The sequence below is a fragment of the Sphaerodactylus townsendi genome, linkage group LG06, assembly GCF_021028975.2.
Source record: "Sphaerodactylus townsendi isolate TG3544 linkage group LG06, MPM_Stown_v2.3, whole genome shotgun sequence".
Lineage (NCBI taxonomy): Eukaryota > Metazoa > Chordata > Lepidosauria > Squamata > Sphaerodactylidae > Sphaerodactylus > Sphaerodactylus townsendi.
The window spans coordinates 80079103-80104109 of NC_059430.1; the positions used below are offsets into that span (position 1 = coordinate 80079103).

At 41.1% G+C, this 25007-nt stretch overlaps 1 protein-coding gene across 6 annotated transcripts; it reads left to right on the forward strand.

Annotated features, from left to right (window-relative positions):
• The first annotated feature begins 88 nt into the window (after positions 1 to 88).
• On the forward strand, positions 89 to 21177 carry ALG12 (ALG12 alpha-1,6-mannosyltransferase). 6 transcript variants are annotated; one of them, XM_048499669.1, is made up of 12 exons: positions 90 to 489; positions 968 to 1094; positions 1229 to 1494; positions 2336 to 2517; positions 6202 to 6334; positions 6528 to 6701; positions 8349 to 8543; positions 9279 to 9382; positions 10653 to 10876; positions 12064 to 12233; positions 13487 to 13562; positions 19551 to 21177. In XM_048499669.1, the coding sequence occupies exons 3-12, from the start codon at positions 1485 to 1487 to the stop codon at positions 19786 to 19788; spliced, it is 1506 nt and encodes a 501-aa protein (XP_048355626.1). In that variant the 5' UTR covers positions 90 to 489; positions 968 to 1094; positions 1229 to 1484; the 3' UTR covers positions 19789 to 21177. The 6 variants fall into 6 exon arrangements, with proteins under 6 accessions (XP_048355631.1, XP_048355626.1, XP_048355629.1 ...); XM_048499674.1 differs by lacking the exon at positions 8349 to 8543 and having other exon boundaries at positions 89 to 489; XM_048499672.1 differs by lacking the exon at positions 1229 to 1494.
• Positions 21178 to 25007: the final 3830 nt, after the last annotated feature.

Consider the following 25007-nt stretch of genomic DNA (forward strand, 5'->3'; position numbering starts at 1 on the left):
GTGGCCCAATCGGAACGTGCCACGCTCCGAACCAATGGGAAGCCTACCTGGAGGCAGGAAGGATAGGGATGCAGAGGAAGTTTACCTGGCTGCCATGTTGATTCAGGGCAAGAATTCATGACCGCCATGTTAAGACAGGGGAAGTATTACTTTAGCTGCCACTTTATGCGTGGGAATGTATTTCTGCCCGCCATGTTAAAAGGGAGGTGAGCGGCGGGGGAAATTCCCTCTGAACTGGGAATTAAGCAACAAGTCCCCGACCGGTCAAATTTGAAGTGCTGTTCCGTGACAAAAAACAAGAACAACAACAACAACAATAATGTTGCGTTTCATTTACCAGCGTCAACGATGCCAATGAGCGCCTTGTTCCCTATTTAAATACAGAATTGTCACCCAAAAATTTCAGGCCCCGCCTTCTTGCCGGAGCTGCGGATGTCACGTGACTTGTAGGGTTCCCTGTCTGGAGAGGCCACGTGGGTGGCTTTGCGGGTAAGTCCGGGTGGGGGGCGCGGAGGGAGGGAGGAAGGGATCGAGAGTGGGACAAGCATTGCTTGTCTCTAAAAGGGTTGGGCGGCCCACTTCCTTCGTGTCCGTTGCTCTTCAGTTTAATCTTGTTGGGATGGTGAGGAGGAAGAAATAAAATAGACTGGGATCTCTTGTAGTGAACGGGATTAACGTTTAGAATTAAACACGGAGCCAGGTTTACACGAGAGAAGGGAAATTGGAATCGGGTTGTCGGATGTTGAGCCATGACAAAAACAAGGCTGATATCTCTATCTTTTCCTCCAAAGACGGTGCATTTGTAAATAATTTTTAATGTCCAGACTTAAGTCACATTCCGGAACATTACAACCGCATAATACTGAATGGGCCTCTGTTTGAAACATGAAAAGGTGCAAGGAGCATCACTGCACATGTTTGAATCCTCTCATGTCTGTTTTTTTTTAATCCTTGCAAACAAATTCAGCCTAGCAAGAAAAGAGTATTGGGATTCCCTCATCTGCAAAAGAAGAAGTCCTAAGACGGGTCTGCAACTTGCGGCTCCGTAGCCGCATGCGGCTCTTTCGTCCTTGTACTGTGGCTCTGCGTGGCTGGTTAGTGGCCGAAAAGGCGAGGGATCGAGGGCGGGGGGGGGGGGGGACGAGGGGAGCCTTCCTTCCCTTCGGCCCTCGCAGGCAGCTCCAGGCCTCATCCCCGCCTTTCTTCTTCCTCCTCTCTCTCTCTGGAGAGCCAACGGCTTCAGATCCGGAGGGGAGGGGGATACCTGCGAGTCCCGCTGCAGCCTCAACAGGGAGAAAAACAACAAACCAGGAGCGCTTCTACTGCCACCTCCCTCACATCGCCCCTGCAAAACAGCTCCGACCTCCGCCGAGGAGCCCACGGGCCACGGAGACAGAGAAGCTCTTCCTCGGGGCTACATTACCTTTGTTCTGCGGCTGTTGCTCGCCCATCTGCGGGTCCTCCCTAACTGCGGGTTATTTTAAATGTCAAAAAGTATTTGCGGCTCCAAGTGTTTTCTTTTCCTTGGAAAATGGGTTCAAATGGTTCTTTGGGTGTTAAAGGTTGCCAACCCCTGTCCTAAGACAACAGAATTGAATGCCCGAGGGGAGGGAGCAGAGTTAGAACCAGGCCAGGATAGTGGGCAGTAGACTAAAAGAGCAGGGAAAAGGATATGGGAGCCAAGCATCAGACAATGTACACTACTCAGAACCATACCATGGAGAAATCCTTTTCATTGCTGAGTGGCCTCACTTTACTGTCTTGCTGCTCCTTTTTGGATGCAGTCAGAGAGAAGAGGTGGTGTGGCATCTTTCTGAAAGATAGCAAGAAAAGTGATTCTGTACGATGCTCTTGATCCAACGAAACAACCTCCAAGAGGGACTAAGCTGTGGGTTGAAGACCACTGGATTAGATTATATATGGAGAATAATAAGCATTGCTGAAATACCAGTCACATGGGTGCTTTTCATTGTTGTTGATAGTGAGGATTAAAGCTTCTCATAGACAGTTTGAAAAGAATGCTGGGTAAGACTTACAGGGCTGTCCTAAATACACTCTTTGGAATCCTACTGACATCTACTCAATGGAGCTTGCTCCCAAAGAGTGTGTTTAGGACTGAACTGTGGGCCATGTTACAGTGCAAGAGACTGTGGGCCATGTTACAGTGCGAGAACAAGCACAGAGCACATGCTTGATTTATCTGTGATGTTTTAGAATAGACTGTGACAAAGTCATAGTGAATGATCAATCTTATGGCTAAGGGATCTTCCCTATGCCCACACTGTGGATTTTTCAAATGCTTCTTTTCACTATTTATCTCACAATGATAATGTAGATGGGAATTTTGGATCCAGTATGGCTGAGAAGAAAACCACCAAAGGACAGTTCCTTCTGCTTTTCCTGATCATCGCAGTAGCCTTCACACATTTAGCCATTTGTCCTTTTACAAAAGTAGAGGAAAGCTTTAACCTGCAGGCCATCCATGACATTGTGTATCATAAATTGGACTTGGAGAAGGTAAATTAAGCTTTTGGCATTCTTTAAAAATTATTATGAACATGCTTTTGAGTTGGGGGTTTTCTGCAGCAGAAAGTGAACTGCACACAGCATGATCTTTAAACCCTATTATGGCTTCATATTGTTAGACTCCAGAGTTACTCATCCTGCCCTGGATTTCTAGGTGGATGCAGAAGACTGAAAACAAGGACTTGAATTCTGCCTGCTTTCCATTATCTCCCTTTGCAACTGTGATGCTTTATTTTGGAGTGTTCTTCCCACACTTTGTGCTGTTCATGTGTCTTGAATGCACAGCAAACATGTAATGGTGGAGGAATGGCATTCAACATTCTCTGCAGAGGAGGGCAGTACTGTGCAAGCAGAAGGAAGGTACAGAATCGAAGCCACTGGATTTAACCCTCAGGGATAAACCCTACATACTTATTTGTGTGTTATGCTATTCCTTCACAGATGTGCCTGCAGCAGCTTGCAGTCTTATGAAAGCATTTAAAAATATACATATATCTGGCTGCACGCTTGGTTGGATTTTAAGGCATCTGTCAGTCATTTAGGTATACTCAAACATATTTTTCTACAGGAGGAAGTGGTGAACAAATAAGATAAGAACTTAATTCTTATGTATTGTTCATATGTATGCAGTTGAGTATTAATTGAGAAAAGCATGATGTCACTTCAAAGGTTTGACACCTTAATTTGTCTTTCTCTTAACCAAAGCTAGGCGTAGCTAGGGAAAATGGAGCCCGGGAGAAAATCTGAGTGTTGCTCCCCTCCCCCACCACGACCAAACAACATTTTTTGCACCAGGTCATCTCAAAGTCACCATCACATTATATAACATGCCCCAACACACAAATCTGACAGACACCCAGGGCTCCCTAGTTTACACAACATTGAAAGTAATTCTATTTTTGAAGGGGGGAATCCACCCTGAAACAGCATCACTTTTAATGTTGTTTAAACTAGAGAGCCCAGATTCTCCTTTTAAATACACCTTAAAGGGAGACTCTGGGCTCCCTAGTTTAAACAACATTGAAAGAGATGCTGTTTGAGGGGGGATCCACCCTAGAACAGCATAATTTTCAATGTTGTTTTAACTAGGGAGCCCTGATTCTCCTTTCAAATCCCCCTTAAAGGGAGAATCTACCCCAAAACAGGATCACTTTCAATATTGTTTAAACTAGGGAGCCCAGATTCACCTTAAAGGGAGACTCTGGGCCCCCTAGTTTAAACAACATTGAAAGTGATGCTGTTTCAGGGTAGATTCCCCACCCACTCCCCAGACAGCATCATTTTCAATGTTGGTTGTTGTGGGTTTTCCGGGCTGCGTGGCCATGGTCTGGTAGATCTTGTTCCTAATGTTTCACCTGCATCTGTGGCTGGTATCTTCAGAGGTGTATCACAGAGAGAAGTCTGTTATACACTGTGTCCAGACTTCTCTTATAACAGACTTCTCTCTGTGATACACCTCTTAAGATGCCAGCCAAGATGCAGGTGAAATGTTAGGAACAAGATCTACCAGACCATGGCCACACAGCCTGTAAAACCCACAACTACCAGTTGAATCTGGTTGTGAAACCCTTCAACAATACTTCATTTTTTTAAATCTAAGGAGCCCAGATTTTCCCTTTAAATCCACTCCAAAGGGGGTGGATTTAAAGACAGAACCTGGGGAAAATTTGAGGATGCCTGTCAGGGGAGCAATGTTTAAGCTGACAGTACCAAAATTTTAGGCTATCTTCAGGAGACTCTCCTGATGAAACCATCCAGGCTTAGTGAAGTTTGGTTCAGGGGGTCCAAAGTTATGGATCTTCAAAAGAGTAGCCCCATGTACTATCATCTGCCATTAAAAACAATGGGGGATGGGGGCACCCCTTTTGGGGATCCATAACTTTGGACCCCCTTAACCAACCTTCCCCAAACCTGGGTGGTATCAGCAGGAGACTATCCTGATGATACCACCTAGGTTTAGTGAAGTTTGATTCAGGGGGTCCAAAGTTATGGACCCTCAAAATGGTAGCTCCATCTACTATTAGCTCCCATTGGAAACAATGGAGGATAGGGCACCCCCTTTGGGGATCCATAACTTTGGACCCCCTGAACCAAACTTGGCTGGTATAATCAGGAGTGTCACCTGATGATAGCCTAAAATCTTGGTGCCGCTAACCTAAAAACTGCGCTCCCTGCTGGCCAACAAAGTAAAAACACTAAAAATACCCCCAAAATTAAAAATGAGGCCAAATTTCTCTGCGCCCCCAATGGGAGACGCCTGGGATATTTGTCCCCGGATGTTCCCATTGTAGCTATGCCGCTGCTAGGAACCATCAACCCACAGGCGAGTTAAACTGAAATACTTGACTGAAGGGTACTAATGGCTTGTCAGTCAAATGTGACATCCTCCACTTGATTATTCCTGACGATCTCTGAAAACTAAAAACAAGCTGATTATATGAACTAGTGCTAAGTTGAAATATTTGAATGACTAATAGTAGAGATCTGGCTACTTCTGTGAACTTATTTTATGAGCTCATTCCTGACTCCTCCTGAGAACAATGACCACACTGATTGTGTGAACTGGTGCACCAAGGCTGCAGTACAGAAATTGTGTTAAGAGGGTAGCCAGGATGCTGCTAATCTTTACCAAACATATATTCTGACAAACCCTGTATATGAGGATGTTCAAGAGGGACTATACTCCTTTTTTGCATATATTATCACAACTCTTTTTTCTTATCATATTCTGATACAAAATGTTACCCTAACTTTTTATTTATCAAATCATTCTCTTTTTTCTTAATATGAGTTTGTTGCAAACAAATCAAAATAATTTTTCCTTAAATAATGAAAAGGGTTTTTTCCCCTTTTTTGAGGTGAATTTGATCCATTAATGTCCCAAGAAATTATTTTTGCTTCCATTTCTGTTCTCAGTCTTAATTATATAATATTTCCTTAACTTTGACATTGTATTGCTTTATAGTCACCTATAATCAGTCTAGTCCCTTCTCCGCCACCTTTCTTCTCTCCACTTATGCTCTCTCATGGTTTACTCAGTCCTCCAGTCTATCACTTTCCTCTTAATTTCCCTCCATGTTTTGTTACATTCCTCCTTTAATGTTTATCTTTTGTTTTCCAGATCTTTCTCATTTATCTTTAACTACTTTTTCACTTAATTTGTTTTTCCTCATGGTAGTGTCTTTTCTATTCAGTCAATTTCTGCAACTTTTCTCCCCGTTTCTGCACTCCAAACAAATAACAACCAGCGCATTTGAGAACAATTTCTCAATCACACCCACCTCCCTTTCTGTCATAATACACCTTCTCTTTCACTTCGAAACCCTTTTTCTAGTGTCCAAAAGATTTTTTTTTACAAATTGCAAGATGTCTAACCACCAGCTCACCCTCGGCTGGTGGCTTTCTGCTCCCATACCTGGCAGACATGACTCCCCTGGCATGGGTTCCTCCAAATGGGACACCTGGGCTTCCCAGGTAGGCAAAAATTTCTCTGACTTCTCCACCTTGTCCAGGAAGGATAGGGTGCCCCAACTGAGTGGAGTCCCAAGTTATAACAATTTTAAATCTGTAGGTGATTCCAAGCTCTTTGCTCGCATGTAGCTTGGTCTGCTTGCTGAATGAATGTTGTTTTCTAGTTGTGATTGCTTTTGTGTTTTTTGTTTCCTTTAATTGTAGTACGATCATCATGAATTTCCTGGAGTTGTCCCAAGAACATTTCTTGGTCCAATATTTATTGCCCTGCTTTCCAGCCCAGCCATCTATGTACTGTCTCTGTTTCAGATGTCTAAGTTTTATGCACAACTGATAGGTATGCAAACTCTTACTTGAATCAGTGAGGACTATTTTTTTCTGCTTCGACTATATCTTTTAATGTTAATTCTCTGTAGTCTCTAGTGATGTTATATAGCCAAATTAATGTAGATGTTTTTGTCAGGTAACTGTCAGCTTTGCTGTTTCCACCACCAATTATGAATCCATTTTCTTTTTTGTTCTAATCTAAGTTCGAGGAAGCCTGGGGCTGTGTGTGATTTATGCCTTGTGGCGGTTGCACAAAGAAGTCAGGAAGCAGTTTGGTTCAACCGTGTCTGTGGTTTTCTGTCTAATCACTGCGACTCAGTTTCACCTGATGTTTTATTGTACTCGGACCCTTCCAAACATGTTTGCCCTTCCTGTTGGTAAGTTATTATAGCAAACCTTTTCTTTTGATGGAAATATTGTATAGTTTCAAGGGTGTGTGTGCTGTCAAGTTGCAGCCAGCTTATGGTGACTTCGTAAGGATTTCAAGGCATGAAACAAACCATTGTCTGCCTCTTCATAGCAAATGTGGACTTCCTTGGTGGTCTCCCATCCAATTACTAGCCAGGACTGACCCTGCTTGGTTTCTGAGATGGGGCTAGCCTGAGCTCTCCAGGTCAGGGGTGACCAGTCATAAAGCAGTATCTCTGTAAAACATCATGGAAAAAAACGGCTTCAGGATTTTTTAGCAGAACTAGCTTCAAGGACTGAATAGCAGAATTTTTGGTGTCAATGTTAAACACCACCAGAGTACAGGAGCTCAGAGCACATGTGTGGAACATCTAGATGAATGGCATCCTGGAGGTTGTGGTTGATAAATCTAACTTGAGTTTCTAAGTATGATGCAAATTTGAAATTTCCGTTGATGCCATCCTGGAAGTACAGTCTACTTGCAGTGATATAGTGTGAACCAGATCACAGTTGCTTGTGAACATGGATTTGACAGCAAAGCTGTACCCTTCCCATCACCACCATAGCCCATGGATCATCTCCAGTTTTTGCTGAAGAACATGGAGGTGTTCAGTAAGAGAGCCTAATTAGTGACAATTAATCTCTACTTCTCCATCATGAGAATGGCATGCTTGGATACAACCAGTGGTGGGATCCAAAAAATTTAATAACAGGTTCCGGTGGTGGTGGGATTCAAATAGTGGCATCGCCACACACACACACCTCCAGTTCCTATTGGGCAGGGAGGTTGCTTTAGTAACCCCTTCTTGGCACTCAGAAAAAATTAGTAACCACTTCTAGAGAAGTGGTGAGAACTGGTTGGATCCCACCTCTGGATACAACCTAATATTCAGTGGAAGATACCATATTCGGTGGGTCATTGAGAGAGTTTTTGGAAAGACAACAAACACTCCAACTGGTGTGCTCTAGGGCTTAGTTCAAGTGCATTTGTTGCCTGCAAAACTATCTATGGCCTATTTGGTATGTATCACAAAATATGAACCCACCCTTCCATTAAAACTTTCAACAGCCCTGTTTTATCATAAGGATAAGTTGGGGTGGGGAGAAGGACACTGTCCATTTCAGCACCACTTACAGAGTTTCTGATGTGGTCTGTGATCCGGTACCAAGACTCTGTAGCCTTTTACAAGTAAAGAGGCAAACTGCATTCCAGTTCAGAGCAAAGGATCTACAGCGGCAGAGTAAGAAACTGTTCTTGCATAAACGAAGGTATGCAACTTTATATCACTCATATATGCTGATTCATAACCTGTAAATTTTCTGCAGCCCTAACACTGTTTTCTTTAATGAAGACCTGTATTTGGTTCTGAACTGAGACACATTGGGTTCTTGACCCATAGGTTCTAGACTCCAGATCTAGATAATTTTAGATGAAAATGCAGGATCTTTTTCATTTAAAATGAGCTTTTAGCTACAGATTAATGGGGACTATTTTCAATGGAAGCTTTAGACACTATTGTTATGGTTCCTTTTAAAAAACATGGTTGTTAGCTACCTTGACACTTCTGACCTTAACACAAGGTTTTTGTTCATTTGGGGGGTTTTTTTGTAACCAGTTCTACTGGCAGTTACATCATGGATGCAGCAAAGGCAATTCCAGTTTATCTGGTTCTCAGCTTTGGCGATTATTGTCTTCAGAGCCGAACTCTGTATCTTTCTGGGCCTGATGCTTCTAGTGACCCTGTTCAATAAACGACTCTCTATTCTGAAAATGTTTTCCTATGCCATTCCTGCTGGAGCTTTTTGGTTAGGTAAGTCCTTTTGAACTCAGCAGGATTTGTTCCTGTGTTCTCCTTCCAAAACTGTCTAGTGCTGTGGTTAAACAAACAAGTTCTCAATTTTATGTTAGAAGATGAGCAAAATGGGTTTTCTTTTAAAAGGGAGAACCTGCAGTGTGCCTGTACTTTGAATTCAGCCCATATGCTTGTAGGGCTGGTTTGCAGATGGCTCTTTGTATGCACTTTACACTCAGTCATAGGTGTCTTATATGAACTGGAGAGTATGCATGCACATTTGAAGACAGATATATTCTGTCCATCTCCTCTGACAGTTGTAAAGGAGATTGTGTGGGCAGGGGTGTGGTTTTACATAAGTTCCAGTTGCTATGGAATGTTCCGTGTGATCTATGAGTATGGTTAGTGTACCCTCTAGGCTTGCTCTGAAAGCCCACTGTAAAGTAGGTCTTACACACTGGGGCAGCTTATAAACTCATCTTCTGATTACATTCTACATCACTAAACATCTATGATCCAATGACTTCTTGTTAACAACAGTGTGACTCAGATGGTGCAAAGTAGTGGAGTGGACCAGTAGAACACTGGTGATATTGTAGGATATACATCTTCTTCCTACCAGTGTCAGTTTGGTCTGAAGGCTTTCTGTGAACCATGATCCAGATCAGGCCCACTGTATGCTTACATATGAATTAAAAAGATTGCAGTAAAATACAGGTTTCTCTGTTTTCTGTCTCTTTTGCATTCTTATAGGATTAACTCTGGTCACAGATTCTGTGTTTTGGAGGCAGGTTCTATGGCCTGAAGGAAAAGTGCTTTGGTATAACACTGTTTTAAATAAAAGTTCTAACTGGGGTGTATCCTTTAACTGTTGGATGTATGATAAAATACTAAGCTATCTTATACTCAGATCATTGGTCTATCATGGTCAGTAATATCTGGAGATGATGGGAATTGAATTTGTAATATTCTATATGTAAAACAGGTTCTACTGAGCTATGTCCTAAATTGAATCAGCAAGTCTTATTCAGGAGATTTAATTACAGATGGCTAAATTATGATTTTGACAGAGAAACCCATCAAAAAACCATCCTGGGTGACACTTTTCCCCATATCCAACATAATAATGTAGTATGAGAAACCATAGTTCAGATGAGATGGTTTTGTTGGGCCCAGTTTTGAAATTTCTTTTTCAATCCAGAATCCTTAATTACTAATTAGATCTTCAGTTGTCTACATCATGGTTATCTGAGAAGGTTTTGGATGTCAGTTATATTACTGAGCTCAATAGAAAGTGTTAAAGAAGACCAGTTTCTCACTTATTTGGAAACATTTCTGAATTGTAGTATTGAAACTGGGATAATGTAGCCAACAAAAATGTAAGCTCTTTGTGCTTGAAGCTGACTTGAACTTTAGATGGCTTATAATTTCCACAGCACTTCTGTAGAACTCCATTTTTGTATCATTATCACTGTGTCTTGAGCAGCTTCATAGAAGGAAGGCATTCAGCAAGTGTTACCTTTTTTGCTGCAGCACTGAAACAATTCAGCTATTTGAAAGTGGCTGGAGTGCTGCAAAACAGTGAAAGTCAAACTGCTGAACTTCACGTATCTCAAAACTTTGTTATGCCTAAAAGAGAAAATTGGGAGTATGTGTATCTTTCTATATTTGTGCAGATGCACTAATGTCTACCCGTTTTGGATGACATGTACTAAGGTTGTCGGGCCTAAGGAGTCCAGCACTGGGTTAGATCCAGAGGCTTCCTTCTGTTTCCCTGTTGGAGGAAAACCCCATTACAGAAAATGAAGTCCAACCAAATACAAAATTATAATTTTTCTCAATGGCAAATTTGAATAGCAATGATAAGTGTTTTCAAAAATATTTTTTGGTGGAGTGAAGCTTGCATAGGTGGACTTTCCTACTTCCTCCTTCCATTGGAGATCTTAAGCTTTCTGGAACTTTATTCTTGGGGATCCCATGAACAGCACCGTGGGCAAAGGGGAGGTCAAGAGCCAAATGGGCAGAATCTCTCCCGTAATAGAAGTGCTCTCCTTTTGTTAGAAGCAACTGTTAGAATACAAACCAATGTCTGCTTTAAAGAATCCTTAACTCTTTTTTCTCTTGAAGGTCTCCCCTTTCATGTGGTATTTTTATTCAGCCTTGCCACGAGGTCTGGGGTGTAGTATTCTTTTCATACCACTAGGTACAGTGGACAGAAGGACCCGAGTGTTGATTCTACCAACAGTTGGCTTTATTTTTTTGTATTCATTTCTGCCTCATAAAGAACTTCGGTTTATCATATACACTTTTCCAGTTTTCAACATAGTGGCTGCCAAAGGCTGCTCCCGAATGTAAGTTTAGTATTATCTGTAAGCATAAATAAATTGGATTTCAAATTCACTTAGATTTGAGTAAATCCTCATTAGATCAATTCAGTTTTATCTTGTTTTTTTATTTTGTTTTTAGCTATTCAAAATTAGGAGCCAAAAAAGGTCCTTCACAGATGCCGATCAAATAAAGAATCTAATCAAAATGGAGTTTGACTGGCAATCCTTATATGGTCATATGTGTTAACTCCTTTTTGATATATTGTTTCTACATTTATAATGTTATTTTTCTGTGCATTTTACACACTTATTTGTGCACTGAATATTGTTTGCAATTGTATGCTTGTCACATTTATTCATACTAATGACAGTTTTAAACACAATTATAGCTTTCAAGTCAATTGAAGTTAATGGGCTTTAGAAGGATGCAACTGCTTAGGATTGTACTGAAACAGCACTGGATTTTGCAGAAAGTTCAACAGAAAGTCTGATGGAGGGACTGATAATAGTACGTGGAGTACATGCACCAGCTGACTATTTAATTTAGCTGGGATTTAAAGAGTCCTGCACTTGAGCAGAATGAATTTCTATAAGCATACAAGGGGTGGTTTGTAAATGTGTCCCCCTGATTAATTGCATACCATCTAATGGTTACTGTGACTCTCAGGTGCATATATTCTTTGGATCTTGAGAGATGAAGGAAGTAAATCTGTAAACTGCTATCTCCAATTACAAAGTATCAGAAATTTCAGTCAATTACAATTAAATGTTTCCGTTCACCAGAAAAGATCTATCATTGCTATGTACTATTAAGGAGATAGTAGCCAATAAAACATGTTGAAGAGGTGTCCTTACAGATAACAAAGTTGTCTCCAGGTATATCTCAGAGGTGTTAATATGAAGCATAGAAAAATACCAAAGTTTCTTACTATTCCAGAGGAATATTGAGCAGCTTAGTAAATAATAACATTGTTCCGGATAAGTAATTGGAAGACTTCCAAGTGTAAGCCGATATCTGGGAGACCTAGGTTTAAACACCTAGCTCTTCCATATAATCCCTTCAGTGGTATTGGATGAGTATAAAGATATTTTGTGCAAATTTGACTTCTTTAGAAGAATTCATAATTATTCTCTCCTATAACTTACCACTGCTGATTTCTGCTACAGAGGAAAGAACACTGACTCTGGTGCAATTTTTGTTCTCTCCACAGACTAAACAATTATAAGAAATCTTGGCTGTATAAATTGGGATCTCTCTTTGTTGTAGTGCACCTGCTAGCAAATGCTGCTTACTCTGGAGTGTCACTCTATGTATCTCATTTCAATTACCCTGGAGGAGTCGCAGTTCAAAAACTTCACCAGTTGGTGCCTCCAAGCACACGTGCGTAATGCTAAGGTGAAACTGCAGAAGTCTTGTAGCCTGTATATTTGACAGTCCTTGGGCCAAACAGTGTAAAAGTTTATATTGGAAATGGTGGGAGGAAGAGAGGGGAAAGCTGTTTGGGAGGAGTGCTATTTGGAGAAGAGAAATGGCAGAAGAAGGGTTGTTGTTGAACATTTGTTGATCACTTCTCTTGAGTCCTATTTGAGATAAGTGAATCCTCCCCTCTCAAAACTGCTTTTTTATTCATTCAAATATTAATAGCTTACTTTTCTCCCCAGTGGAGCTTCAAAGCAGCTTACAACTTTGTTCTCCATGATGGTGTAATGCTGTGTTGATAGAATAGTTATAATAGAGTGTGGGCCAGAGTCGTTGACTCAGACAAGAACCACAGTGATTATTTGTAGTGACATGAAGAACTGTTTGGCAGAGGAAGGAACTGTCACAGTCTGCTGAGAGGTCCTTCAAGGAACTTGAAAGCAGCAGGATGGCAGCAAGATTGAAGTGCTTGTGGGGAAATCTGACTAGAGCTCAGTAGCAAGAGTAGTTGAGTTGGAAGGGGTCTTATAGGCCAAACCAGTTCTCTATGCAAGAACTATACATGTAGAGTGTTCCCAACAAACATCTGTGCAGACCATCAAGTGAGTGAAATCCCACAGCTCCTCTAAGGCTGAAACAAACCTTATAAGAGATCTCTGAAAGAAGGTTTTCAGTTGACCAAAAAAAAAAGTTCATCCTAACACACCTGACAGTTCTCCAAAAGTTCTCAGCTCATTCTATGATGAGGGTGAAGTGTGTTTCCTTCATTGCCAGCCCACTCCCCATCCCCTCCTCACTCCTTCCCTTCAAGTCCTGCCTCTTCCTTTTTCACTCGTGTTCTTTATTGTGACCATTTTAAGTCTCTTGTGGATTCTACTAGAATCACATGGATTAGTTTTTAGAACTGGGATTATGGGGAAATACTGTCCAAGACAGATTTTCACAAAAGCTTTTGCAGACTGGTATCTGTCCTCAGTACTGAAGAAGTGCTAACAAGCAGATGTGTTTCTTGTTTTACATTTCATTTGGAGTGTTTGAGAGAAAACTTATGCAAGTGAAATGGACAGACTGTATCCACATGGACAGTTTAGTATATTGTTCCTGCAGAGGATATTGCAGAAACACTCATACTTCTGTTTGTTGGTCCTTCCATTATATACTATATAATGATGTCATGTATTTCTTTCTTGAGGTACAGTTTGTTCTCTTTTCAGATGTTTCTGTTCACATTGATGCTGCCTCAGCACAAACTGGAGTCTCTCGATTTTTGCAAGTCAATTCTAATTGGAAGTAAGAAGCAGAAGTTGTTTTCCTTTTAGATAATTTTTTTCTGTTTTTTCTTCATGACCTTTCCTAGATATGTGATGATTGCTGTCCAGTGTTCTTGTCAAAACAAGGATAATGCCCAGTGTTCTCTCCAAATCTTGATAAATCTCAGAGGATTGTCAAAGAAGCAGCTGATAGGTTTGTTCTTGTTGCCACAGGAAGGGCCTTATCCTCAGACTCCCAAGCAATCTGCCTCAGAGAAGGCGAGGGAGTAAAAAATACTGTGTCAAGAGACATATCTGAGGCTGGCAAAAGTCGTCCTTGTGTTTCTGCTTACCACTTTTGACCTGATTGGTGCTACTTCCCAAGGTCAGAGTCACTACAGAGGAGTTACAAGCAGAGAGTACCCTGATGGATGCTCCTTCATATTGTGGAGAGAATAGAGGTGATCAAGTTGAAAGCTGTCTCATTAGTGTCATGCCACTTGGCGCTTTGCAAGACCTAGCCAGGCCATTTCCCGTCAGGTTGGAAGCAGTATATAAATGTCATACTGCCTTTGTTTCAACCATTGTCCCTTCCTGTGTGGTGTGACAGGAGGCTCCTTGAGGGTGTTGCCTTGTCCCATGTGCTTTATTTGCTCTCTCATCACTGAGAATTGGGAAAAAAATGGGGGGAGGAAGCCCACTGTCGTTTGTCAGATATGCTCCATAAGTTTGACAAGATATGCATAGCAGTAAATAGTTGCTTCTTTTAAGTAATGGGTGGATGTACCTAGATTCCCACCATTATCTAGAAGCCAAGAATTTGAAATTCCAAATGTGAAAAAACTGGTTTAATTGAGTTAATAGAATTTCAACAAAAAAGTATTGTGGTAAGATCTGAATTGTTTCTATAACTGGGGAGCATTTCATTTTTAAGATATGTTAGAATAAATCTCAGAAACAAAATTAGTAATCTTTAAAATAGATGCATGTAAGTTTATTGGTTTACTTAATTTGCACCCTGATTTTTCTCCCTTATGTCACTTAACATTATTTCTTCTCGATTTTATCTTTTCCACAATCCTGTGAGGTAGGATTGTGGGATTCAGGCCTGAATGTGGGATTTAGGCCTGGGTCTCTTGGATCCTAGTCTGACATGCTAACCACTGCACTAACTGTCTATGCCAGGGGTCCCCAAACTAGTTGAATCTGAGTGAACATTTGGAATGTAAAATGTAAAGAACAAGTAGCAGGTGCAATAAACAAATAGCTGCCATGGCAGTGGCATCAATCAAAAACTGGCTTCCATGGGGGTTGGGGTCCAGTCACAAAATCTTGGCAGATTCCAAGCAACAAAAATCCTTCCATAATGTCGCCAGTTGTTTCTTAATGGGCACCACCTCAAAATAAAGTTAATACCAGCTGGCTCTTTCTAAGCTACCTTCAACTCAAGTGAACTGAAAGATAGCCTGGATTGACTGTTTACACTGGAGAAAAAATGGCTTGGGGCAGAAGCAAGGTAACACCAGGAAATGTATACGGGGACTCCACAGCAGCCAGGGGCACCACATTGGTGATTTGTTGGTTATGCTCTTAAGTAAACAATCCAGCATTTATGACTGGAGCATTTAAATATCCTCAGTGATTCATCGGCGACATCTGAACCATTTCATTGCCATGCCCAGATTGGCCTCAAGGGAAAAAAATGACAGGTACTTGATTAACTTTGTCCAGAGACTTAACTGCAACCAGCTTGGCATGAATGCTAATTCAAGGCAGGCTGTGCCATCCCAGCCTTTGTAGTCCTTGCATCAGGATGAAAGGATTTATCCATGTAGGGAATTTTAGAATAATAGTATGCACTGAAGCTTCCATCTTAATAACAGCTATTGTAGTATCCAGAAGCAAAGTATTGCTTGAGGAGTTGGCAGGTGCTCAGTTTTGCTAATAACCTGCCCAGACTTTCAGCTACAATTGGTAGATGAATCTCATATGCTACCTGGCAGCCTGAATGAAGTCTCTAAGGAGACTTCTGCCTCGTGATCAGCTTGCAAAACTAAAATCCGCAGAAGTGTGTTCTCTGCTATTTTGGACATTATTGTTAACTTTGAATGGCCAGAAATTGTTGCCTTTTTTCAGCCTCAGTTTACTTAACTGATCACACTAATCCATACGATGATCTTATTGAAACTGTGCTGATGTAAAGTATGGTATGTGGATCTGCCCCTGAAGAAAACTCTATCTATTCTACAGATGGCATAGAAAGTGGGAGCTGGGAGTGTTACGAACATGTTACCCCAAGTTTAAGATTGGTTTTTAGTTTGCTTCTGTGTCCATTTCTAGGTGTTAGTGTTTACCTTTAAACCCCTTCACAGCCTGGGGATCTTCATGTCTGTGGAACCACCTTCACCTATATGGTGTCCACAAGGCAGTGCCAATAATTAGATGAAGGAATATTAACGATTCCCCCCACCCCCACCCCACGTTACTTAGAACTGTTTCTGCTCAGGCTTGGACTTTCACAGTGGTTACAGGATTCTAGCAGATGTGGTCTCTTGGAGATTCTAGAGGCTTATCTGACCTGGATGACAGACTAAGCAGAGGCTAATTAGGGTTGGCCCCAGTTAGTACGGTACCTCATGATTTTTTTGTGTGTGTAATGTACTCTGTATGGAGCTACTTTTGAAGGATATCTTTAAAACTTCAGCTGTTCAAAAACATGGTGGAATGCTGCAGAGATAATATCCTTGGATAACTACATTGGTTATTAATTGGTTTTGACCTAATTGGCCCTGGTATCTAAAGGATTATCTCATGTACCCATCTGCCTGTACTTCACACCAGTGGTGCTAACTCAGTATCTTGAGTCATGTGTGGCTCTTCTGAACACTGTTTCCAATATGGCACTTGTCCCAAGTTTCAGGAATGTCCCAAGTTGTCCAGTAGGGTTGGGGTTGGCATTTGGTTCTCACTGTGAAACAGTTGCTGTTAGAGGAATCAGTAAGTGGTAACCTCCCTGAGATTCAGGGTTCATGCTGGTGGAAGTAAATGTAGCTCTTTTGGTTAATGGTAATTGTGAATGTGGCTTTCTGTGAGCTGCTTTACTTGTTTTTGTGGAGCCCTCTCAAGGTACCGTGGCTTTCTGAAGTGACAGTTCAGGGTAGTACAGCCTTCTTTGTGATGGTTGCATGACTATAACTTTTGATTGAGTTACTGCCTCATTCTCCTAGAGCAGTGGTGGCGAACCTATGGCATGGGTGCCAGAGGTGGCACTCAGAGCCCTCTCTGTGGGCACGCTCACACAGAGTGCCCCCCCCCCCAATCTAGGCTGGCCTGGGCCACTGGGCTCGATTATTGGCATTAAACCTAAGACCTATTTTTGGGGAAGCAGTGTAGGTAATCCTGTTAAGCGCTGTTAAACCCCACTGATTTTCATGCAAAGAACTAAAGCGCAATCCTTTACCTGGGAGTAAGCTTGGTTGCTGGCAGTGGGGCTTGCTTCTGAGTAAACCCTCCTAAGGTCGTGATTCGCCCATTGGAATAGTTGCTCGGTTGCTTCAAAGGTAAGCCACCGACTACCACCAAGCTTACTCCCGAGTAACACATGCCTAGGAGCCAACAGTTTTTTCTAAACTAAAATCTCAGTATTCAGATTAAATTGCCATGTTGGCACTTTGCGATAAATAAGCGGGTTTGGGGTTGCAATTTGGGCACTCGGTCTCAAAAAGGTTCGCCATCACTGTCCTAGAGGAGTATTGTCAAGTTTTTAAGATCCAGAAGTACTTTTTTTTGTTTGCTTTATCTAGTTGTGCCTTTATTGCATCGTGACAACAACTATCAAATTAAAAACTAGAAATTTCCAGGCACTTTTGTTAGAAAAAAATAAAATACATAATGATCATTTAAAATATCTCAAAATAAAACCACTTTACAATCAATTTTTTTTCCTGTTCCTGGTCTCATTCTTGTGTGATAAGAGTTTAACAGCACAAGCAGGAGCGGGGAGAATCCCCCTCTGGATGTAGCACAGGCTTCTGCTGGTGTAAAAACCTTCTCCAGGGCACTTACACTGTCAGAGAGGCAAATCTGCCAGTACCCGGTGCTTGCGCACTGCCCCTAGCTATGCTAACATTCTGTGGGGGTGGAACTGACCTTAGTCGGCCTCCAGAGCAGCCCTCGTACGTTGGCAAAGCTGTGATTTTCGTGGCATATCTGTATTCTCAATGGAGAGCAGGGCTGCTGTTTTTTTAAAAAATATTTGGGCTTCTCACACTGCAGAAAAGCCCTGTGGAGCAGGCAGAGTGGCACTCAAGCAGTGCCTTCCCTGACCACCTCAGCTCTGGATTATGCTGTAAATGTTTGTAACACTTTTGGAAGCTGCTTTGAATTTTAAGAAAGTAGAAGAAATACATTTTTTATTTTCTCCAAAGTAGAGAATTATTTTGTTTAGAAATCACTTTTAAAAAAAATATGGAAGTGTAAACATTTGATAACTGTCATCCTGACTTCTTGATCCTATCTAAAGAACCCTCATAATCCATATACATTTTTGGGAGAAACTGTACAGAGTTTTGTGCCCCATCTGTTGGGTTTTGTAAAGGTGGACTGCACAACTCTTGTCTTACTAATTCAGGTTGGTCACTGAATATTAGCTTTATCTGTAACCACAATGGGACAAAACTCAGAAATTTTAATAGATATACAAGAGTTCAAAGGACTGTTAGACAGGACTTGTGACTGAGGCAGTGCTACATCTTTACATTCCAGAAGTCTGAATCTTAACTGTTGAGTTTATCTGTAATTTCCAGTTGACGTGAAGATAGCAAAGCTCAAAAGGAGTTAATCACATTCTCTTCGATAAGGGAAGTCTAAACTCAAAAGTAGATGCACCTGAACTGGTTGTGGGCAACAGTTAATGAAGGAAAGTATCCTGTTGCTTATTACAAACTGCCAAGTTGGATTGGCAATGATGTCCACATCCAACTTCAAAAAATTAACACAAGAGGAACTATTATTCACTGAGTTCAAAGAGGGTATTTAAATCTTAAGAGCAAATCTCTTGGCTTGTAATGTGAGAGGAATACATAAAATCCAGTTTTAGTAAATGTTCGTGCTGTGTTAAGCGTCTTTGCTCTCACCTGTGTTCAGAAAATAAAGGAGTGTTCCACTACAGAAGCCTATATATAAACTAAATGCATTTCTGGCCTATATCACCAATAACTCAAATGGAAACCCTAATTATGTTTACCTGTTCCTGCAGATAGCAGCAGTTACCAAATTGAGCCTGCTTCTGTAGCTTATAGGTTGTACAGATTTCTCCTACTGTTTTGTATTCTAGCTCTGTTCATTGCGGAAAGACTGCTACTGTACCCCTATTGTAGACTTCAGATAATGTAGAGCAGTGAGTCTATGGCTCACAGAGAACTACTTTCACAATTATAACCAGGAGTCACATTTACATTGATTCCTGGCATGAGGCTTTCAGCATACCCACTTCTCTGGCAATAGCTATTTCAAGGAAGGAACCATCTGCTAATCACAAACACTTCTGGACAAGGGCCTTGCCACTTTCATGAAACATAGGATCATTGCTGCACTGGAAAATAGTGCTCAGAAGAGCATTGGGTGGCATGTCAAAGAGCCACATGTAGCTTCTGGCACTACATATTATGTAGAGGCTCCACAGTAGCCATAAAAGCTTCAAAATGGTGTTTTCAGTATCTCTTTTCTGTCACGATCACAATTGAAACACTTCATGTTGGAACTGATGCCTGCACCAGAGCTTTATTTAAAGTTCAAAGATTATTTTCTGTACTATCTGGAATGTTCTATAACCAACTGTCTTTTAGAAGCACATACACAGTGATGTTGTTCTTATACAGTTTTAGGAGTAGCTTGGTAGGGGATGGAGTATTCTCAGAAAAGAGATCTTATAAGCCTTGGCACTGTACACAGAGCTAGGGATCTTTTGAACAGGGCAATTGTATTTTAATGCTTTTTTTGCAATAGTTAATTGTTTGTTCTGTTGTAGGTATGACAAACGGGAAGACCTGAAACCAGGTGATGAGTTAATGCTTTCATACACACACATTCTTATGGAGATGGATGCTGTCCAGGTGTCACATTACAAGACGACCCACCGCATCCTTGCACAGATTTCTGGGACTACTGGGATTACTTTGAATTTCACCATATTACCTCCATTTACTTTAAACTTGAAATCTAAACTAGCATTGTTGGAAAAACTTCCTATTTCTTCAGGACCATAATATTTTTTACAAGGCTTCACATTTTAGAGAAAAAAAGGAGGCCGCAGCAAGACAAAACAAAGGCAAGGAAACAAAAGAATGAAGTAAATTCTTTAATAATTTTTACAACCCCTACAAGTTGCACATGTAATTTTGTCAGAAGGGAACCTTTCAGGTGCTTTGTAGTAAACATCCCTATGCATGCATTGTCTTGCTTTAATATATGCATTGGGATGTTACCAAAAAGAATCTGATTCTCCTTGACAAAACTACACACAAAATGCATAGGGGTTGCAGAAATTATTAAATAATTTGTTTCCCTCTGCACCATTTGTTTCTTTGCCTTCAGTTTATATTTTGGAGAGCAATTGGTGCACCAGCTTAAAACCAGAAGACAAGAACTGTGGAAGACTGAATCTTTCAGTATTTTTCCCTTCTATGATCAGTTTGGTATGCTCTGAAGTTGTGTGCATACCATTTTATATAATCCAGCTGTATATATTACCATATAAGTGAATGCAGAAATATTCTATATAATCTCTGTGATGTGACACACTGTTTAAATTGATTTAATATACTTCTAATAAATTGTGTAGCCCTGTAATGTAGTACTATATGCATTTATTATATTTGATTAATGGATGTACTACTGTATATTGCCCTATTAACCTATGTGAAATTTTAATGTCATTTGGTTAATATCTTATCTAAATTCATGCTGAACTACTACAAATAGCCACTCAATGTTGAGAGCAAGATTACTGCTTCCTGCTTTATCCATTGGAAAGACCAAAACACATTACTCTCAAAGTGTGTGACTGATGACCCATTGAACATTGGGGTAACTGTTTACATTGCTGGGATATTTTGAACATAGATTATTAGATCCAGCCAACTTATTTGCTAAATCTTCTTCCATTCCCCTTTTTATTAAAGCTCTAGTCACATATAGTTTTTGTTCATGCAGATATCACGGTGGCTTTCTCCTGTCAGCAACTGTGGAAAAGCTGGCTAGAGCCAGCCTGCACGCTATTCAGAAGCAACACATGCATGTATATCTGGCGGGCAAGCGTGTTCCCATTGTCTCACCAGTCCATGCTAATAAGATGTTGTGGGGCCTTTATTTTACACATCATAAAATGGCATTGAGAAAAGTTGCTTTTGAACATGTTAACAAAAGATATGTCAATCAAGAGAAAACACTATATCCTTTTGCCAAGAACTATCTGTCTTTACTAATGTTTACATCTGTGTAAGGCACAGTTTTAATTATTCATGTAGTAGAACATACAACTTTTCAACTGATTGTGATTCAATTATCTGACCAGTTGCATGAATACATATTTTCCTATGACTATTTTCATTACATTTTGTAAATTGTTAAAATAAAACAGTAAAGAACTTTGAAAACAAGCAGATAGATGTCCCAATATTTTAAGTCATACCTTGTAGTTGGGTCTGGTTTCTCAATGGTCATAGCAATAAGGACTATTAGAGATGCATGGCCTTTAAGTAGGTATAAAAGCACCCTCGCCTGCAACCATTTCTTGAACTGAACCAGCCATTCAGAAAAAAAATGTGCCACTTGAAATTACTTGTTTCATTTTTTTCCCTTTCAGAGTTAATCATAGTGCTGGGTGTAGCCCTTGTGTGCAGATTTACTTAGATGCACCAAATGCCAACCTGTAAAACCAGTCCATCCACACTGTCCTGCCATTTCTTTTGCATAGTATGCCACACATTTGATCAATTTTATTATGCTGCTCTCTTTGATGGCAGTGTTTCTGCCTTGATGTACAATTTATTCAGGTATGCTGCTGGTGACATTCAAATCACTTGAAGTAGTAAATTTCATATTCTTACAACTGCAATAATGATATCCTACTTCCAACACTCGAGTGAACAAGAGGTATTGGGGCCAGGATTTTGATTGGTAAGTAAAACTTATTGGAATCCCAAATGACTACTGAGTGTGTGTGTGCTGGTTCTCTGGACAGACCTGTGCCACATATTTTGTCTGAGGTAAAGTGTGCCATATTGTAAATCCAGCATTCCATATATTTGCAATCACCATCTACAAACCAACAGTTGTGAATGCTGATGTATGCAAATTACACTTGCATTTTCATTTGATTCCCCTTGCAAAAATCTATGGTGAACCGATGGATATACATATAGGCAATCCCCTTACTTCTATAATGGTTTAACTGGATTAACCTCAATAATTGTATTTAAAACATTTTTACACCACCTTATACCTGATCAGCGTCCTCAAGGTGTCAAATATGGAAAGGTTAGACTATTTGAATCAGTAAAAACATAATAAAAATTATATTATAAAATAATTAAATAGAAACACAAACATACCCCAGAACCAGGGATGAAGGCCAATAACTGTTATAGGGAGTGCCTTCATCCACTGATGAAAGACAGCCAGAGAAGGAAACAAATGACTCTCAGAAGGGAGTTCTTGAGTTTTGGTGCCATGACTGAGAAAGCCCTTTCTTGAGTTGTCACTAGTTTAGCCTTACATGGCAAGGGCAACGAAAGTGAATTGGTAGGCTCATATAGTAGTGATCCTCACAGTAGTGGTCCTATGCCATTCAGAGCTTTAAAAGTTAATATCAGCATCTTGAACTAAGTCTGGAAGCTAATTGGAAACCAGTGAAGACTAAACAAGACTAAAGTCATATGGTCCTTAGGATCCACTCAAGTTAATACTCTTGTCTGCAGCATTCTGCACCAACTGTAGCTTTCAGCCAGTTGTCAAGGGCAGACCCACATAGAGCAAATTGCAGTAATCTAATTTAGATTATCGGGGCATGCACAACAGTGGTATGAACTTTCCTCCCCAGGAAGGGCTGCAGCTGGCTCACCAACCAACTAATGAAAAACAACCCTGGCCACCACTGCCACCAGGAGGTCTGGGTCCATGAGTACTCCCCAGCTGCAAACTTTTTCCTTTAGGAAGCTGGCAACCTCATCCACAACAGGGAACAACCCATTTTCTGGCCCAGACATTCCCTTCACCAGTATCACTTTGGTTTGGTCAAGATTAAGTTTCAGATTGCTAGTCTTCATCCACCCCCAAAACTGCCTTCACTCATCTGCTCAGTTTTCACAGCCTCTCTGGGATCCATTGGTAGCATAAGGTAGAACTGAGTGTCATTCGCAAATCGATGCCAGCCTAAACCTCCAGATTATCTCTCCCAGTGGCTTTACACAGATGTTGAACAGCATGGAGAAGATGGAACCTTAGGGAACTCTGTAGGCCAATGGGCAGAGCAGCAGTCGAGCAGCATGACACTCTGGTAGCACCAAAACCATTGCAGAACAGTGCCTTCCAGTTCCACTCCTGAAAGGCAATCCAGGGTACCAAGATTTATGGCATCAAAAGTTGCCAAGAAGATCAGTATTCACTCTCCCTCTGTCTTCCAGCAGATGTCATCCACAAGGGTACTCAAGGCTGTTTCCCATAATCAGGTCTGAATCCAGACTGAAATGAATGCAAACCATTTACTTCATCCAGGCATTCCTTAGGTTGGCCACCTACCACTCATTTAATCACTTTGCTCAATAATTGTATATTTGAGACTGAATGGTAGTGATTCAACTCTCCTGGATCTACAGTAGGTTTCTTTTGGAGTAAATGCATTACTGTCCACTTCAACACGGCAGTGACCACTCTGTTGCTCAGGAAGGCATTTATTGTCTCCCAGATTCAATCCATCCCCTCTTTCCCAGCAGATTTAAGCAGCCAGGAGGAACAAGGCTTGTACAAGGTGAATGGTCTCATTCTCAAGAGTGCACAAGCTGAAAGCTAGCCCACAGAACTGGACAAATCAGCTCCCCTCAACCCCGCATTGGGCCATTCAATCTTGTGCTGCTAATGTAGCCTCCAAGTCAGAGCAGATGTGAGAGATTTTATTGGAAAACTGCTTAGTAAAATGATAAAAGCAGGTTGCAAAGCAGTCCACTTTCTTCTTTTGGCCAGAACTCAAAAGATCCTTGATCACCCAGTTTTCTGCAGATCTTCACTATGGAGATGCAATGGCAGCAGAGAAATTTTGTTTCTTTGCTGCCATCACTGCAACAGAGCAGGCTTCAAAATGAGTTCTAGCCTGTCTGCTTCGTCATGAGTCTTTCTTCGCTGCCACTCCGGGCATCTCCCATCTTTTAATTATCCACAGCCCCCCAATAAACCAAGGGACTGCTTGAGCTCTTAAACCTGAGAGGGGGGAACCAGGTGTGATTTTGTCACAAGCCCAGGTCATTTTCCCATTCCAGAGATTTATCAGGGCACTGACACGAGCACTGACTACATCAGCAGGAAAAACCCCTAAAAACCATCAGGTTACACAGGCAAAACATCTTAATTTCTCACTTGTGCAGTCTTGGTAATCTAAAACCCATCAAAAAATCTCTCCATGACTGGGGGATCCTCCCCAATCCCATCACCTTACAGATTGCTACTACCTGACAATGGCTCATGATTGTCATGGGACCATGAAATCTTGAGCAGCTCCAAACAAGAGAGCTTCAGAAAGGATGTTGAAGTTGCCCAAGACAACCAGCCTAGCAGTCCTCCACAATCTCAGGCAGGGAGACAGTTGGACAGCAAGGTGGGAGGTACACCAACAAAATCCCAATCCTGTCTCACACTCCCATTACATAGACATTCTCAAACTAGGCAGAGTCCTGGTCAGATCAAGCAAGTGGGACAAAACCCTGAGACTGCAGCGATACCACCTCTCCCATACACTGATTTGTCAGTGCCAGTGCCAACCCCATTGTGCCTCTTGCCCCCAGTCTCTCCCAGTGTCAGTATTTAAATCACCAAACCACAATAATATAAAGATTTGGAATTTCTTGAATAACAGATTCTTATGCCCTTTCATGAGCAAGACTGGGATAGGTTACACCAAAGGTAAATTTTGCAAAGCAGTATCTTGATATGCAAATTCTGCTGTTAAAAGACAAAACTGTTAGGAATATGCAAGACCTTAAGTCTGCCTAGAAGCAGCTCTTTAGACTGTGATCAGTTCCCCCCCCCCCCCCCCACCTTCTTTAGTTCTGAAAATCTGACATCTGGAAGATGATTCATTTTATCTTTGACAAGTTCTGAATATAAAAGTCACACTGTTAACAGCTTGGCTTTTAAATGCAAACCTGTACTTCTGTGGGGGTATCTAGAAAACTTATATGGCAAAACATTTTGAAAATGCAGTCAATCATGCTGA

Excerpts from the sequence above, each read along its gene's own strand:
- ALG12 (XM_048499669.1), top strand. Across the intron at positions 6,702-8,348 it reads CATGTTTGCCCTTCCTGTTG|TTCTACTGGCAGTTACATCA; the intron begins GTAAGTTATTAT and ends TTTTGTAACCAG. Across the intron at positions 9,383-10,652 it reads ATAAAAGTTCTAACTGGGGT|GTCTCCCCTTTCATGTGGTA; the intron begins GTATCCTTTAAC and ends TTTCTCTTGAAG.